This window comes from Diabrotica virgifera, chromosome 3 (assembly GCF_917563875.1).
Source record: "Diabrotica virgifera virgifera chromosome 3, PGI_DIABVI_V3a".
NCBI lineage: Eukaryota > Metazoa > Arthropoda > Insecta > Coleoptera > Chrysomelidae > Diabrotica > Diabrotica virgifera.
This window is the reverse complement of record NC_065445.1, coordinates 38,279,339-38,297,917: the sequence shown is the minus strand read 5'-3', so window position 1 is coordinate 38,297,917 and position 18,579 is coordinate 38,279,339. Positions and strand designations below refer to the sequence as shown.

The 18,579-nt window shown below is 32.1% G+C and overlaps 1 protein-coding gene across 1 annotated transcript; it reads left to right on the top strand.

Moving 5' to 3' along the window:
• Positions 1-755: 755 nt before the first annotated feature.
• Positions 756-1,939, top strand: LOC126882800 (uncharacterized). The gene is made up of 3 exons (XM_050647866.1): positions 756-1,343; positions 1,403-1,471; positions 1,550-1,939. Exons 1-3 carry the CDS (start codon positions 1,236-1,238, stop codon positions 1,673-1,675), a joined length of 303 nt encoding a protein of 100 aa, XP_050503823.1. The 5' UTR covers positions 756-1,235; the 3' UTR covers positions 1,676-1,939.
• The last annotated feature ends 16,640 nt before the right edge of the window (positions 1,940-18,579 follow it).

The window sequence follows — 18,579 nt, the reverse complement described above, 5'->3', positions numbered from 1 at the left end:
ATATCGTTAAAACTATTAACCAGTGTCAAGTACTGAGAGCTCAATTCACAGAAATAAGAAATGAGATGAAGTGTGGAGTGTCTCTTAGCCTACCTGTAAAAACAAGATGGGGTTCACATGTAAAATGTCTTCAAGATCTGACTAAATGCAAGTCCGTCCTACAACGTCTAGCAATATCTCCAGATAAAACAATTCAAGATAGAATACGCAGCGCAAAAGCAAATTTACTTGATGAAGGATTCTGGATAAATTCTAGCGCTCTTGTTGAATTGCTTAAGCCAATTACTGAAGCAATAACACGTCTTGAAGGAGATTCTTCGTCAATTCATTTGGTTTGTGAAACTTTCGCGAAAATCGGTAGTAACATATCTACTCATTTAGAATGCGTGAAACTAACGGATTGCGAAAAAACAGAAGCGATGGATAAATTTATATCAAGGAAGGAATACGCCCTTCAACCGATCCATTTTGCCGCAGACTTACTAAACCCTCGGTCTGTTGGTGCAAATTTATCATCAGCCGAAAGGATTGAAGCGATGAAATACATTACTACTATGTCAACCACGACCACGATAGAGATTGGTGATGAAGGAGTGTCAAAGATTACTGAGGATTTAGGAAACTATTTAGCTAAAACAGACTTTTTTGGCGAAACATTTTTATGGAACATACTCGATAATGTCTCTTTGGTTACATGGTGGAAAGGATTTTGTGGACATTCATGCCTCTCCAAAGTTGCAGTCAGGATATTGACAATGCCGTGCACTTCTGCGGCAACAGAGAGAAGCTTTAGCTCCCAGAGCAGCATTCATACGAAGAGAAGAAATCGCCTAACAACTCAAAGGGCAGCAAATTTAAATTATATACAATATAATTCAAAATTGCTGAAACGTTCACGACAACATCACATACAAAGTCAATATCCTATAGAAGAGACTGTACAGAACAACGTTTCGATAGAAGGTAGAAACTTACAGAAGGAGATAGAAGTAATTGAAAACCATATTTCCGAAGAGGAAGAATTAGACGAGGTAATTTTAAATTTAGGCATTTTTTAGATATGTGATATGTGCATGTGATATATGCAGTTTGCTTCTTTTCCGATTTTCCAATGCATTCCACCGTTTTCGAATAAAAAATTATAAATCTTATGTTTTCAGACAATATCATCATGGCATTCAAATACAACAGGAAATGGAAATTCCGACGATGATTTTAATTTTGCTGACTTTGCAATGACCGATGATGAAATTGATCAAAGAATGGAAACTAGGGAACAGAGACCAGCACGCATTTTGAGACAAAGCAAAGTGAACATTTTAGAAAACGTCTTAATGAAATCGGTAAATTAGTGTAAACACATACATATTTATTGTTTATATTCCAAAATTATCAATTTCAGGGTAAAGGCACAGAACAACCCCAAAAAAAAACGGAAGTCGAGAAGGATACTTCAGATGCCGAAAACAAGGTAGTTAGATCTGTATATATTATATTATAAACCCATTATTTTTACTCTCTATGTTTACACTTTCCTATTTAATTTCAGGATGCAGTTCTGGATTTGCCGGAGATAAAAAAAATTACACAAGGCTCATTGGAAGAGCAAACAATTGAAACTTCGACGTTTTATAACAAGAAGGTCTCCAGTTGTCTGCGAAAAAGGAAGTTGTGATTTATAAAAGCCGCTTAAAACAAAACTAAAGAACCTATGTTTTCATTTCTTTATTATTTGTATGTATTTCTTATCCACTTTTCTTTATTTCATAAGTATGTAGTTACTTTGTGTTTATTATATTCAATATGAATGCAAACAATTGATTTTTTAATACAATGAACATAAATTACATAAGTTACATAAATTACATCTGGTTTGTAATTTTTGGGTAATTTTACACGTGTAACTTACAATTTCTGAAATTACACGTAATTTCACATCGCTAATCCCAATACAGCGTGTCTACTTAAGTTGGAAACATATGGGAAACTTTTTTATTATTAATTTTATGAAAAAAAGTTATTCCTTATAAAAAGTTCTGCATGCCCCAAAACCTAAAATTCAATTATCAGATATTAAATTTTCTCAATATTATACGAGGTATGTCAAAAAATATGAATTTCGGTCAAAGATAAAGTACCTTTATTTCTCTCAATATCGAAAACTCTTATGATAAAAAGTTGTTTGGAATTAAAAACTAAGATCAAAAATATGCAATTACATGCTTCTAATTGAAAAAAAATTAAAAATTTTTTCTCAAATTTATGGATACCTACCCAACATCGTTTTTAATTATTACAAATATGATAAATCTCTTATTATTCATTTTACGAAAAAAAGTTATTCTTCATAAAAAGCTCTGCATGGTCTAAAATTTAAGACACAACCATAATATATCAACTTTTATTAATTTTATACGAGGTGTGTCAAAAAATATGAAATTCGCTCAAGATTATAGTACCTTTATATTTCACAATATTTCAATTAGAAGGATATAATTACATATTGAAACATAGTTTTTCTACGACCGTTTAATAACATGCTCAATATTCGGTATTTTTTCATAGATAATAGCACCCATTACTGTACCCGTGAGTAATAATTCATTACTCACGGGCTGAAGTTATTCACGGGTCATTACTCACGGGCTGAAGTTAGATTCAAGTGACGCATGTCACTTTTAATATTAATCGTATATAAACTGCACATAAAATTACTTAAAGTTGTTTATTTAATACAATAATTATTGTAATTTATATCAATAACTAACTTCGGAAAATTTTTAAAGGAATTTTAACTGTAACAATGTCAGTATATTTTTTACGTTTATCTTGTTTACTAAAAATTTTGACGTTTATCATTTATTTTAGTGACAGTGACATTAGCTAATTTTGTTTATGTTAATTGGAATTCATAACTATAGTATTTTTACTACAAAAGCGATATTACGTAGGTCAAAATTTTTGACGTAAGAGAACTGTCAAAACATTAGAATGTGACTTTTCATTATTGCCATGTTTATTATAAATATGGCAATAATGAAAAGTCACATTCTAATGTTTTGACAGTTCTCTTACGTCAAAAATTTTGACCTACGTAATATCGCTTTTGTAGTAAAAATACTATATGTGTTTGTTTTTCAAGTTATATTGTGTTAAATATGTTATAACATATTATGTATAACTATTATAACTATTATAACTATTATAACATTATAACTATTGAAATACGTCCACTGACAACAGCCATTTCCTATTTATTAGATTATAATTGACAGTAGGTACAAATTTAAGCTTATAATTTTTCGGAAACGAATAGAACTTATATTCACTATTTCTAGTTGTATTTTTACAATAAATAATAATTTGATAATGGTAGGCAACCAATCCTTCAGCCACGTACTAGGGGTAAATAACATTTAGGTATTCTTGTAAATTATTATAATTTAAATCTCGAGTGGTTGATAAATAAATTTTTTACTAATTAAAATAAAAAAAGGTCGTAGAAAAAGTATAGTATTCTACTCGCCTGTAATGGCTATTACTCACTCTGATGAATTACGACACTCGCCTACGGCTCGTGTCGCAAACTTCATCATCGTGAGTAATAGCCATCATTACATGCTCGTTGAATAATATACTATTTTAATTCTAAACAACTTTTTTTAATAACCATTTTCAATATTGTGAAAAATAAAGGTACTTTACTCTTGAGTGAAATTCATATTTTTGACGTACCTCGTATAAAATTAATAAAATGTGATATCTGATGGTTGCATCTTCGGTCTTAGGACATACAGAGCTTTTTATAAAGAATACACTTTTTTCGTAAAAGTAATAATAAAAGAGTTATCGTATGTGTAATAAATAAAAACGAAGTAGAGTATCAATAAATTTGAGAAAAATTTGGAAAATATTTTTTTTCAATTAGAAGGATGTAATTGCATACTTTATCTTAGTTTTGATTTCCAAACAACTTTTCATAATAAGAATTTTCGATATTGAGAGAAATAAAGGTACTTTCTTGAACGAATTTCATATTTTTTGACATACCTCGTATAATATTGACAAAATTTTATGTCTATGATTGAATCTTAGGTTTTAGAGCATGCAGAACTTTTTATAAAGAATAACTTTTTTTCGTAAAATGAATAACAAAAAAGTTTCCCATATGTTTCCAACTTCAGTAGACACGCTGTATACTGACAGTGCCATAAAAGACTGAGATAAGACAGTACGGCCAGGTATAAAAATTAATGAATATACAAAAATAAAAACAATACCTTTGTTATAGAAACCTAATACCTAGTATGTAATAATTTCTTCTTCTGTTGGCATCATAACACTGGATAGGTCTTTGGCTGTCTGGCTATGTCCTTTCAATCAGATCTCTCTTGTGGCCTCCTCCTCCATTGTCATATATTCATGGTGTTCAGGTCGTTTTCCACATCATCTAACCATCTCGTTTTGGGCCTTCCTTTTTTTCGCGTTTCTATCTGCTTCCATTGTAATATTTTCTTCGTTGTTTTCATCGTCTTGTCTCTGAAGATGTCCCAGCCATGACAGTCTTCATTAGTCTTTTGACTAGCAAAGTCTTTTGACTTTGAAACTACAATATTTAGCATTTGACGAAGAAGAGCTAACATATAAAAAAGTATAGCTCGATTACTATTGGTTTTAAAGAAAATTAAAAAAAAACGGTTTTATTTATTTTTTCAAAAGTTACATTTTTAGAAGCTCAAAACACATGACTGTGAATGAAAAGCCCTATTGCGAGGTTTTGTTTTATTTTAAGCTTCATTTCTTGGACTATTAATGTTTGAAAGCTCGCGTCTATTTTTTTGTTTTGTTTTTAACAATTCAACTTTATATGCCTTTCTTTCCATTTTTTTTTCACATGTTCATGTAGTAGATTATTTAGTGCGTGACAAAGACCTTGATCTGAAGCTAAACTGCTCTCCTCTAATACGCACCCACGAGAAAATTAGCAAGTAGCCACCTTACCGCGGCTCAAAGGCAATGATGCCGCCTATAATGGACGCACTGCGAATTTCGACGCGTTAATTTCCCAACCGATTTTTTTATTTAAGCTCCAGACGAATGCCCTATATTTCGAATTAAATAATCACACTTTCGCAATTGGATAATAAAAATGCACTTCTTACTTGCACCGCGCTACAAGAAAGTACTCTCCAAACTCTTCACACGCATTAGTCCAATAAAAAATGATTAAGTTGGTACACATACAACATAACTTCTTAACGAAAGAAAACTAATTATTTAACTACTTCCTCTTTTCCTAAGTTCAAAATACATCGAGTATTTATACTTTTGTAATTCAATAAAAAAAAATAAGCGAAATCATGAGAGACAGATATATGTGATAGAAAATACATTTTTCTGGATTATGTTCCAATATAGCTAGTATAGCGGAGTTTAGTGGAGGAATTGTAGTCCAAATCTCTGTCGCATTGACAATCTTTATCGAAGAGAAACATCAAGCTATTGGAAAATTGCACCATGAAAGCTCACGGTTTATATTAGCGTGGCTAGCCTTTTATTAGTTACGAACCTTAAAATAACTCAAAAATCTTAAGTATTATACAGGGTGTTTCATTGGGAAACGGAAATACTTTAATGGTGAATAGAGGTCACCGAGGCCGTTCTAGGTGTACTAAATTTTTTGCCCTATTGACTTTTATATCCGAGTTTCAGGGTGTTTTATCGATTTTGCTCATTTATTTCCTAAGCCATAACTTTAGAACCACCCTGTATATTTTTTTAATATTTGGTACACATATGTCTCATTCAAAACCCAAACCACCGACATACTAATCACAAGAAAAATCCAGGTCGGGATTAACAAAAAATGATAAAGTAATTTTGACCTTAAAACAACACCCTGTATATTGAAATTTTGAAAATCTGTTTACATATTTGAAAAGAGCACAAAAACTTATTCTAATCGTTTGCTTCATTTTTTCGGCCAGACAGTTTTTGACTTTAATTTTGAAATTATATTGAATTTTTTAAGAACTCAACATTAAAAAGTTAATTAACTTAATTAATAAAAAGTAAAAAAAAAAGTAATAAAAAGTTAATTAAATAAGTTAATTAAAAGTTATTAACTTTTAATTATAAATTATTAAAGTTATTAAATAAATACTCATTTTAAAATGAATCAAGACTTATTTACCACATTAAAAAGACCCAATTATTAATCACAAGAAAAATCCAGGTCCGGATTAACAAAAAAATTAAACTAATTGTGACCTTGAAACAACACCCTGTATATCGACATTTTCAAAATTTGTTTGCACATTTGAAAAGACCAAAAAAAATCCGAGTTTATCGGTTCACTTTGATTTTTGTGCAAAAATTTATAAAGTTTTTTAAATTAAATTTATTCAAATTTTTAAGAACGCTGAAATTAATCAGCAGGTTTTTAAAGCACTTTTAATAATAAATCATTCAAGTTAATGAATAAATACTAATTTAAAAAATAACCAGTTATTATTTACTGCATTAGAAGGACTCACTTACTAATCACAAGAAAAATCCAGGTCCGTATTAACAACAAAATACAAAGTAATTGTGACCTTGAAAAACACCCTGTATCTTGAAATTTTTTAAATACGTTTGCACACCTGAAGAGAGCACGAAAAACTAAGTTTAATGTCCCGCTTTAATTTTTTGTGCGACAGTTCTTAAAAATTTCGACATAATTTCAAAATTAAATTCATTAAATTATCTGGCCAAAAAATTCAAGCGAACGATTAAACTTAGTTTTTTGTGCTCTTTTCATACCTATGTGGAAACGGATTTTGAAAATTTCAATATACAGGGTGTTGTTTCAAGGTTACAATTACTTGATATTGTTTTGTTAATCCGGACCTGGATTTTTGTTGTGATTTGGAAGTGGGTAGTTCGAATGTCGTAAATAAGTATTAATTATTTTTAAAATGCGTATTTATTTAATAACTTTAATAATGTATTGTTAAAAGTGCTTTAAAAATCTGCTTTTTAATTTCAGTGTTCTTAAAAGTATCAATATATTCAATTTCAAAATTAAAAAATTTAAATTTCCTTCACAAAACATTAAAGCAAATAGATAAACTCAGATTTTTGCGGTATTTTCAAATGTGCAAAGTTTGAAAATAGCATTATACAGGGTGTTGTTTCAAGGTCACAATTACTTTATGTTGTTTTGTTAATCCGGACCTGGATATTTCTTGTGATTAATAATTGAGTCGTTCCAATGTGGTAAATAAGTATTGATTCATTTTAAAATGAGTATTTATTCAATAGCTTTAATAATTTATACTGAACAGTTAATAATACTTGCTTTTTAATGTCAGAGTTCTTAAAAAATTCAATATAATTTCAAAATTAGAGTCATAAAATTGTCTGGCCAAAAAATTGAAGCAAACGATTAGACTTAGTTTTTTGTGCTCTTTTCAAATATGCAAAGAGATTTTCAGAATTTCAATATACAGGGTGTTGTTTTAAGGTCAGAATTACTTTACAATTTTTTGTTAATCCGGACCTGAGTTTTTCTTATGATTAGTATGTCGGTCGTTTGGGTTTTGGATGAGACACATGTGTACCAAATATCAAAAAATATACAGGGTGGTTCTAAAGTTATGGCTTAGGAAAGAAATTGGCAAAATCGATAAAACACCATGTAAGTCGGTTATAAAAGTCCGTAGGGCAAAAAATGTAGTATACCTAGAACCGCCTCGGTGACCTCTATTCACAATTAAAGTATTTCCTTTCCCAATGAAACACCCTTTATAATTTCTGGTTAATTTTTTCTTGCGGTAAAATAACTGTAAAACAAGTAATTGAACCTAGGTTTTCACCCAACGTGACCGAAAATAGAAGCGGAAGTCGATATTTGAAATCCTCGAAGTAACTTTGCGTCGATTGATATAGGATTTCCCTAATTTTGAGTCATTTTTGCCAAATTTTCAGTCAAAACTTTTTAACCAGAAATGACATCAAATCGGAAATTAAATATTCGAGCTCGAGTATTCAATACGCGACGATTGTTATATCACGTGTACTATTTCTGCTACTACAATGTAGTTCTTCCGGTTAGGTACACCTTTTTAACCGGAAGTGATATAAAATCCGAAACTATATACTTAGTCTCGTCTTGCTAAGGCGCGTCGAGTAATATATCGCTTGAACTAGTTGGGCGACTTTAAGAAATAGATGCTTCCGGTTCCAGAGTTGGAGTTCGAGTTCACGTCTAATACCATCTTTGGGATATAAGCTCTCATTCGATATCTCGTTTGTCCTTCTATCTGCTTTAATAACGGAGGAGTTATATTCGCGGACAGACGGACGGACTGAAAGACAGGCATGAAACCAGGCGTCTTGCTAAGGCGCGTTGAATAGTATATCGCTTGTACTATTTCGCCTACTTTAAAGCAGTACTACTGATTGCAACTCTAAAATCGGAAATCCGAGACGAAATTTCTCACTCCTACTACCACTTTTGGGTCACTCGACATCTCGTTTGTCATTATATCTGTTTCGATAACGGAAGAGTTATATTAGCGGAAAGAAGAACGGACAGACAGGCATGGAACCGGAAGTATATAATATATACTCTCGTCTTGCTAAGTCGCGTCGAATAATATAGGTATCGCTTGTATTATTTCACCGAATTCAAAACAGTACTTCCAGTTGCAACTCTGAAATCGGAAATCCTAGACAAAATTTCTCACATATAGTACCATCTTTGTATCATTCGACATCTCATTTGTAATTCTATCTGTTTCAGTAACGGAGGAGTTATATTCGCGGACAGACGGACGGACGGACAGACAGGCATAAAACCGGAAATATGTATAAATATTTGTTTTGGTCTTGCTAAGGCGCGTCGAATAATATATCGCTTGTGCTACTTCGGCGACTTTAAAACAGTAATTCCCGTTGCAACTCTAAAACCGAAAGTCATAGGCCAAAATTGTTCACCTTTCATACCAACCTTCGGTTCTAATTTTTCATTCGACACCTCATTTGTGATTATATCTGGTATAATTACGGAGGAGTTACAAAGTCACTGGGACAAACGGACATGGATAATTTAAAGTGTCCACATTTTTTCAAACTGGGTGAAAACAAAACTAGAAAAATTATTTTAGACTTGCTGAAAGATCAGGAAATCAAAAGACAATATAAGAAAGAGATAACAGATAAAAGTTCAAAATTTGGAAAGAGAATAGCAATACCTAATGCAGATGAATATGAAGTTTTAAAAATATACTTTCTACTAATAGTGCAGTCACTGAAGGTGGATATGAGCTATTACCTCCGCTTTCGTTGAACCTCCATCGATTTGCATGAAAATTGGTGAGTGGTTAGAGGATATCTCACGGAACAAATGTAACATGGTGCTAACTTGCGCTTTTATCCTGGGGGTGGATGCCACCCCTCCTGGTGCGTGAAAATGATTTTATTAAAAATAACCCCAAAATTCGATATAGGGACACATTATAAGCAAAATTTTTTATATAAATTTATTAAAATAAATCAAAACTTTTTGAGTTATTAAAGATCAAAGATTTTAATTTTTCGTGAGAAAATTGTATGTTTTTAACCAATTTTTCATAAATAACTCAAAAAATATAAGTTTTTGCAAAAAAGTTATTATTATCAAAATTGAGGCTAATAAAAAATCAAATAAACTCCTTACTAGGAAAACCTTTCAATGTTAACTAAAAGTGAGTTATAGGTAATTGAATGTAAATTTCTTTCGTCGAGTACCCAAATCTAAGTATTCAAGCTTAAATAACGGGAAAATGGTGCATTTTGTAACATAAACTTATTAAACATTTGTCAAAGTTCATAGAAATATCTATCAAATAAGCCCTCGAACAAGTTGATAGCATTAAACTTTATGCACCAAAAATGTTTCAAAATGTATCTTTTAAAAATTTTTCCAAAAAATGTTATTGTTTTTTTGTAAATAACTCCGTTAATTTTTAAGATATAAAGGTAACCTAAAAACTAATTAAAAGATGATTCCAAGGGCTATTAAAAAACGTCAAAGATAGTATTTTAAACCTCTTACTTTTTTAAAAATACAAGGGTAAATGGCCCCGGTTACATGGTTCTCGCAGCAATATTGAAATTTCTATGAACATTTCTATCTCGGTTATTTTTTACTTTACGGAAATAGTAAAATGAATAAAGCATTTGGAACAGACAAAACTAAAATTTAGTTATATAGGGTGTCCCAAAAGTAGCGGAACGGTCGAACATTTCGCGAAATAAACATCGGATAGAAAAACTGAAAAATACGTAGTCAATAATTTTCAAAAATCTATCCAATGACACCAAACGCCAATCCCCACTACACCCCCTGGAGGTGGGGTGGGGGGTAACTTTAAAATCTCAAATGGAAACCTCCAGTTTTTCTTGCAGATTTGGATTCGTTACGTAAAAGTAAGTAACTTTTATTCAAGACATTTTTTCGAACTGTGGATAGATGGCGCTATAATTGGGAAAAACGATTTATCCTGATACCATAGGTAAATTATAGAAGCGGTCTAATATCTCGAGAAATACACTTCCAAATGAGAAACTAAAAAACAGGTTTTTAATATTTTTCGAAAACCTATCGATTAACACCAAACATGACCCTCCACCCCACCCCCCGGAGGTGGAGTGGGGATAACTTTAAAATCTTAAATAGCAACCCCCATTTTTTATTGCAGATTCGAATTCGTCATAAAAAATTAAGCAACATTTATTCAAAACATTTTTTAAAATTGCTGATAGATGGCGCTAATAAATCGTATTTTTCCAATTAAAGCGCCATCTATCAACAATTCTAAAAAATGTTTTGAATGAATGTTGCTTAATTTTTCATGACGAATCCGAATCTGTACTGAAAAGTGGGGGTTTCTATTTAAGATTTTAAAGTTACCCCCACCCCACATTCAGGGGGTGAGTTGGAGGGTTATGTTTGGTGTTATTCGATAGGTTTTCGAAAAGTATTAGAAACATTTTTTTGGTTTCTCATTTGGAAGTGTATTTCTCGAGATATTAGACCATTTCTACAATTTACCTGTGGTATCAGGATAAATCGTTTTTCCCAATTATAGCGCCATCTATCCACAGTTCGAAAAAATGTCTTGAATAAAAGTTGCTTACTTTTACGTAACGAATCCAAATCTGCAAGAAAAACTACGGGTTTCCATTTGAGATTTTAAAGTTACCCCAACCCCATCTCCAGGGGTGTAGTGGGGGTTGGTGTTTAGTGTCATTGGATAGATTTTTGAAAATGATTGAACACGTATTTCTCAGTTTCTCGATCCCATGTTTAGTTCGCGAAATATTCGACCGTTCCGCTATTTTTGGGACACCTTGTATATGAGTTTTCACGTATATTGAGTATTTTTGAAGTTATTATCAAAAGAAAATGAAAAGTACGATAATTTTAAAAATTCTGATTTTTTAAATTATATCTTTTTTTTTTCAAAACTATGCATTCTAAACCGGTGAAAATTGTTGAAATCAATAACTATGTTAACCTAAAGAAATTCTTGTGAGGATTACTACAAATTTTAATATTTGTGGAAATGTCGTATGTTTTATTTTTCACTTTTTCCTAAAAAAATCGAAAGGGTTCTCTTATTTTCGTCATAACTTGCTTAATTTTGATGCTATTAACTTCTACTAGGTATTCCGAAGTACTTTGACAAATGTTTTACAAGTATATTATATAAAATGCATCGTTTTCCCGTTATGTAAGCTTGAATACTTAGATTTGAGTACTCATCAAAAAAAAAATATACATTCAATTACCCATAACTCACTTTGAAATAACATTAGTTTAGTTCTTTGAGTGGGGAGTGTATTAAATTTTTTATTATCTTTAATTTGTTAATAATAGCTTTTTTACAAAAGGTTATAGTTTTTGAGTAATACATGAAAAACAGCTTTAAACATGCATTATTTTTAAGAAAAATAAAACCTTTGATGTTTAATAACTTAAAAAGTATTGATTTATGTTAATAACTTTATATGACATTTGCTTAGAAGTTGCCCCTCTATTGATTTACGGTATTATTTTTAATAAAAAAAATTTCACCCACGAGAAGGGGTGGCATCCACCCTCAGGGTAAAGGCGCAATTTGGCATCATGTCACCTTTGTTCCTTGAAGTATCTTCTAACTACTCACCAATTTTCATGAAAATCGATGAAGGTTCAACGATATCGGAGGTGAAAACGTTCAGTGACACCACTATAAGAATGCAGGTCAACAGAATAAAACTTGAAAATAATAATAATAACAATGCATACACACATCGGTAAAGTGTAGGAATATTTTTATGACATAAAAATTTATAAAAATAAATTCTTGTGGTCGTTTAATTTCAATTGAATTTGTATAGTTGCTCATCCTGTCGATTTTTGTGAGTAAAACAAAACGGCAAAAGTGATAACGAATATTTGACAGTCTTTAACAGAAGATACTGAAAACTTTTGTTTTCTATACTTCCACAAAATTTATTATTTACAACTATGTGACTACAGCTGTTTCGGCAGAGCGCCTTTCTCAAGTGATATAATTTACAATGTGTTTGCCTTTTTAAGTCTCTAACTGAAGAGGTTGAGGAGTGGGGAGCTGTTTGTCTCGAGTTGGTCATTCAGAATTATATCTGTATTTTTCAGTTTATTAATTTCCATAGATTCTAAAAAAGATAGCTTAAGCCCTTAAACTCTTCATTGAAAGAATGATTATGATCTATAAGGTGAAGTGCGTATGTAGAAGTGTCTGTTTTTCTATTGTTGAAAGCCCTTTTGTGTTCTGCTATCCGTTTGTCAAAAGTTCTGCCAGTTTGACCGATGTACGTTTTCGGACAGTCACCACAAGTTAGTTTGTACACACCACTCTGTAGTTGCTTTCTCTTTCAACCAAAAGGGCTTTCAACAATATAAAAACAGACACTTTTACATACGCACTTCACCTTCTAGATCATAATCATTCTTTCAATGAAGAGTTTCAAATTCTGCATATCCAAAATAAAGGCCTTAAGCTATCTTTTTTAGAATCTATGGAAATTAATAAACTGAAAAATACAGATATAATCCTGAATGACCAACTCGAGACAAACAGCTCCCCCCCCCCCCACTCCTCAACCTCTTCAGTTAGAGACTTAAAAAGGCAAACACATTGTAAATTATATCACTTGAAAAAGGCACTTTGCCGAAACAGCTGTAGTCACATAGTTGTAAATAATAAATTTTGTGGAAGTGTAGAAAACAAAAGTTTTCAGTGTTTTATTGTGAGATAAAATGAACTTCCATCAAGTAACGGTCGAATCCATCAATTATTTAACAGAAGAGGAAAAAACTATAGTTTTATACTGCAGCAAATATCCTGGTAGTTTCGATTTTGTTCGTGCTTGTTCTTGTTTAGTTAGTGCATTGAAAATATTGTTTATTGTTACTATAGTATGCGGTCTACCGTCGAGATTGTGCTATAGCTTGCTATCTACCGATCTTTAAAAAGTGAATAAAATGCATAAATCACTTCTTCTTCTTCAGACGTAAATCCATTAATAGATATTGGCGCATCCACACTGTCCATTGTCTTATGTTTCGGAGCCAGGACATTTTCTTGCGTCCTATTCCTCTCTTGCCTTCAATTTTACCCTCGATTATAACTTAAAGGAACCTGGTATTTTTCGTTTCACATGATGTGACCCAGATATGCCGTTTTCCTTTTCTTAATGGTTTCGAAAAGTTGGCGTTCTTCATTCTCTTAAGGACATCTACATTTAAGACTTTGTACCGTCCATAGTATCTTTAGGATATGGCGATAAAGCCACAGTTCGAAGGCTTCTAATCTGTTTATATCCCTCGTTTTGAGTGTAAAGCCCTCTACGCCATATAGCGCAGCACCGACCATACGTAGCAGTTAGTAAACGTTAGTCTCAATAAATACCTCAAAAGACGGGAAAGCAGTTGGACCTGATAAAATTCCTGTTGAGTTACTCAGATTGTTAGATGAAGAGGGAATTACGATACTCCAAAGATTTTTCAACCAAATCAATAAAAAAGGAAAATTTCCTGTCCAATGGCTTGTATCTACCTTTATCCCTTTGCCAAAAAAAGAACAACGCAGCAAAGTGTCCAGAGCACCGACTGATAAGTCTGATGAGCCATTCTTTAAAAATATTCCTCAGAGTTTTTCACTACAGAATCTCCACAAAATGCGATAAGGTTATTGGTTGCTCACAATTTGGATTTCGAAAAGGCCTGGGTACCAGGGAAGCACTAGTGGCAGTTCAAGTGCTAGCTCAGAACTGCTACGATTAAAGGAAAGATGTAATGATGTGCTTTATAGATTATGAAAAAGCCTTCGATCGAGTACAACATCATAAAATCGTACATATACTAAAGCAACTCGACATAGATCAAAAAGATATTCGTTGCATAGAGGCTCTTTACTGGAATCAAACAGCTGTCGTCAAGGTGGATAATGAAACAACGCAAGCTCAAAAAATTCTCAGAGGTGTAAGACAGGGATGCATTCTCTCCCCACTACTGTTCAATCTATATTCAGAAAGTATCTTCCAGGAAGCTCTTGAGGAATGCGAAAGCGGCATCAAAGTAAATGGTACCTGGGTCAATAATATACGATATGCAGATGACTCGGTCTTAATAGCAGACAATATAGAAGACCTCCAAAACCTTCTTAATAAAATTGGAGAGCATAGCGAGAACATGGGACTTAGCATCAACATAAAAAAGACGAAGTTCCTTATAATCAGCCGTCAATTATCTCAACATCAAAATGCAAGACTAGCATATAACAACGTTTATATGATATTGAATGTGTTTAATTTCTCTGTTTTATCCTGGAAGGAGTAAGCAACTAGAGATACTAGAAGCCACAAATCAAAGGTATTGCATCGAATACAAAATTAGCCCTGAGAATAAAGTTTATTAGGAAATTTAATTTGAATTTGGTTTGTTTTTACATAGGCAGAAATTAAAATAATTGAGTAATTAATTAAATTAAGAATTTGCTAATCAATCTAATAAAAGAGATAAAGTAGAGCATAACAATACATTAATTAATAATTAATTAATTTGTGGCTACATTTTTTATTTGAAATATTTTTCTAGAGGGTTTCCTGGTAAATCGATATTTTTCATTTTCCCGCCCTTGCGAAGAAAAATATTAGGGGAAGTCCGCGGGTAGTACGGCAAACATTTTTGGGGTCCCAAAATTGACATTTTCAGCAAAATTCATCTTGTTCTTATGATTTTCAGAGGTTCAGTGGTATTTTCGTCCCTGACGACTGGAGCATACATATGCTAAAAATAACATTGTTTTTAAAAAAAATTAAAATCTTATCTTTTTGAAACTACAAAAACTACAAAATAATATATAATGTTTTTTAAATTTTAGGTATTGGTTGTTATACTTGATAATTGATAATGTTTTATACATAAGTACCTCGCCTCTATTTCTGTCACGCTTCATATTTCAGTTTCCCATATAATAACTCAAAATGCAACATTGTAGGCTATTTACATGAAAAATAGCGTTTATAAAAGTCGTCCGATAGCCGATCGACTAAAAATAGTTGCTTCTGATGCACTTTTTTGCACATAGCAAAGTGGAACAAGTGCCAATCGACTTCCCGTTATGACATGGCCAACTGCACCTAATCCTCTAACAGAACAATATCCATTTTACAAATGAAAAAAGTGATATGACTCTTACGCGTTATTGCCATTTTTAGAGTTAACGACATCAGAGCTGGGAAGCTAGATTTTCTTAATTAGTTACTTTTAGTAACTAAGTTACTTCTTGATTGCAGCAACTAAGAAGTATAGAAAAAACTGAAAATTATGGTTATTGAAATGTTCAGAAAACTTACTGTGGTAGGCAAATTGATGACTTTAGGATTAGGAAAATTTTCGTTAAATCAAAATAATTTCAAAAATGTCTCAGATCAATTTAACTCTTCAGAACTGGAGGTTCAACAGTTTTTGAATGGTAATACAACACGCAGTTAGGCGATTGATTATGTCCAAAAAAGGGGGCTATAAGGAACTACGACGTTAAAAGGGTTTTATTGTTTCATGTGTCCAATGGACTCCTAAATATGAAAAATCCGCGTAGTCCTAACATTTAAAGGGTTACAAAGGATCTAACATTAGGGTTAATTTTGTGCAGTTTGGGTGCATATATATCTACAGAAGAGCAGTTGAAAATTTAATTTCCTATCGAAACATCATCTTGTAAATTTAAAAATAATTTTGTTTAACAAAAATATATTTAAAAAAAAGGAACAAAAAAAAAACACGACAAAACGTGTTTTGGTGTTTTGGTTTTGACCCAATAACTTTTTCCAGGGTGGTATAGGTACCTATAGGCATTACATCAAAGAAGAAAACTTATGTACTTCCGCTTTAAGATGACATTTGGTAGAATGACTAGAAGTCATGGTATTCGAGATACGATTTTCCAAAGTTCGCCATTCATCACTTTTGCCTTTGTGGGCAGTTTCCTTATTTTTTCTCAAACATGTTCTATAACTTTTTTCCACACAGTTTTAGGTAGATGTAAATAGTAGGGAAGGAAGATATGCTAAATTTGCAGTTACTCGAGCGTTTTGGGGACCTATTGGGTTGTAAAGATTAGGTCCTTAAAATAAAAAATTAAGTAAAGTTTTCCATTTAAGTGGGGACTTGGGAACTTTCGATTTTTTAATTCAAATTTCCATTTCCAACAATCGTTTTTTTCCGATTATAGCGCAATCTATCCATAATTCGAAAAAATGTCTCAAATAAAAGTTACTTACTTTTACGTAAGGAATCCAAATCTGCAATAAAAAGGAGGGGGCTCCTATTTAACTGACAATTTCGAGTTTTTCTAAGGATAGATTTCTTTTTTCGGACCTCCCTTAACGAACTCCCCTTTATTAAGATCCGATATATGGTAGGGGTACATTTACAGGGTACAAGGTTTCTTCCCATGTCATAATCTGACCCGCTTGATTAACTGCAAAAATCCCCGCTTGGGCTCCCCTACCAAAAGGTACATTTTTGATAGAAAAAAAATCAATTATTTTTATAATAGTCTAATGCAGAAGATACGGGAACTAATTTGAAACAAGCTATGGTTGATTTAGTAATATATTTAACTAAATGTACAAAAAAAAAAGTTATAATGAGTTTAGAAAATAGCAAAAGTTAGCAAAAATCGTTAAAAGTACCTCGATATTTTGGAGAACCATATTTTACTTAGAAATACCTATAATATATACAATAATTGAATGCTATGCTGGAACAACGTTGTAACCGCCAATACTTTCATATGTGGGTTTTCCATGGAACAATGTTCTAAATGTGCAAAATAATGTACTCCTGACTGCGGGGAATATTATGAGACTTAACTTGCCTGTTTTGGTAGTTTGAAAATTAGTCAATCTTCAACTTTCGGTGTAACAACGTTGTATGTGCTAAAGTGGGTCACCTTTCGAGTCAAATTTTCTGCATGTATTTTGTAAATCAACGTTTCCAATCGTGTAATTTGTCATTTAGATCTAAAATGGATGTTAGTATAATCAATTCAGTGATTACCCAAATTAATAGAGGGAAAAAACGTTTCTTAATTTCACGTGTACTTCATTTTTTATTTCTAAAACAACGTTTTAACCGCCTAACTTCCACAAAACAACGTTTTAACCGACGGGGATTTAACACGTTGTTTTATTAAAATATAGCATATAAGTTCATAAATGCTTGATTTGTATAACCTAAGGTTATTTTTGTTGATATTAATGTTATGCATCCTATAGTCTATCATATTACGCTCATAAACATTTTTTTTTATAAAATAAAAATGTATACCATTTTTATTCAGTTGCAATGCGAAGGCAAAACCGTCTTAATTTTTACTTAGATTAGAGAGTGCAGCCAGCACTCTTATCGACGATTTCATCTCTTGTTAGGGCTCTTCAGAGAATGCATAGGCTGCTTTCTATATTCCAGGTAAAATTTTTTCGACATATTAGTCCCCCACTGCAACTGACGTGAAGGTAGTAGGTGCGTAGCGGCATCTGCTAAATGAAAGACTAAGTTTTTCAACCTAATAAGAAGATTTGTAAAATAAAATATTTTTAAAAGATTTTTAATTGAAAAACTTATTGGCCCATTTTCCTGGTGACACCTCCAAGGCTTCTACAATATGCAAGCCAGATGGATGCTGCAGTGAAGAAAAAAGGGAAGGAATTCTACACTATGCAATTCACAACCCCCCGTCTGCAGCTTGGTAAAGTTCCAACGGAAAATGGACCTAGTTACTCTATAGGAGTAATACTAATATAAAATAAAAATGTATACCATTTTTATTCAGTTGCAATGCAAAGCCAAAACCGTCTTAGTTTTTGTTTAGATTAGAGAGTGAAGCCAGCACTCTTATCGACGATTTCATCTCTTGTTAGAGGCTCTTCAGAGAATGCATAGGCTGCTTTTTATACACCAGGTAAAATTTTTTCGACATATTAGTCCCCCACTGCAACTGACGTGAAGGTAGT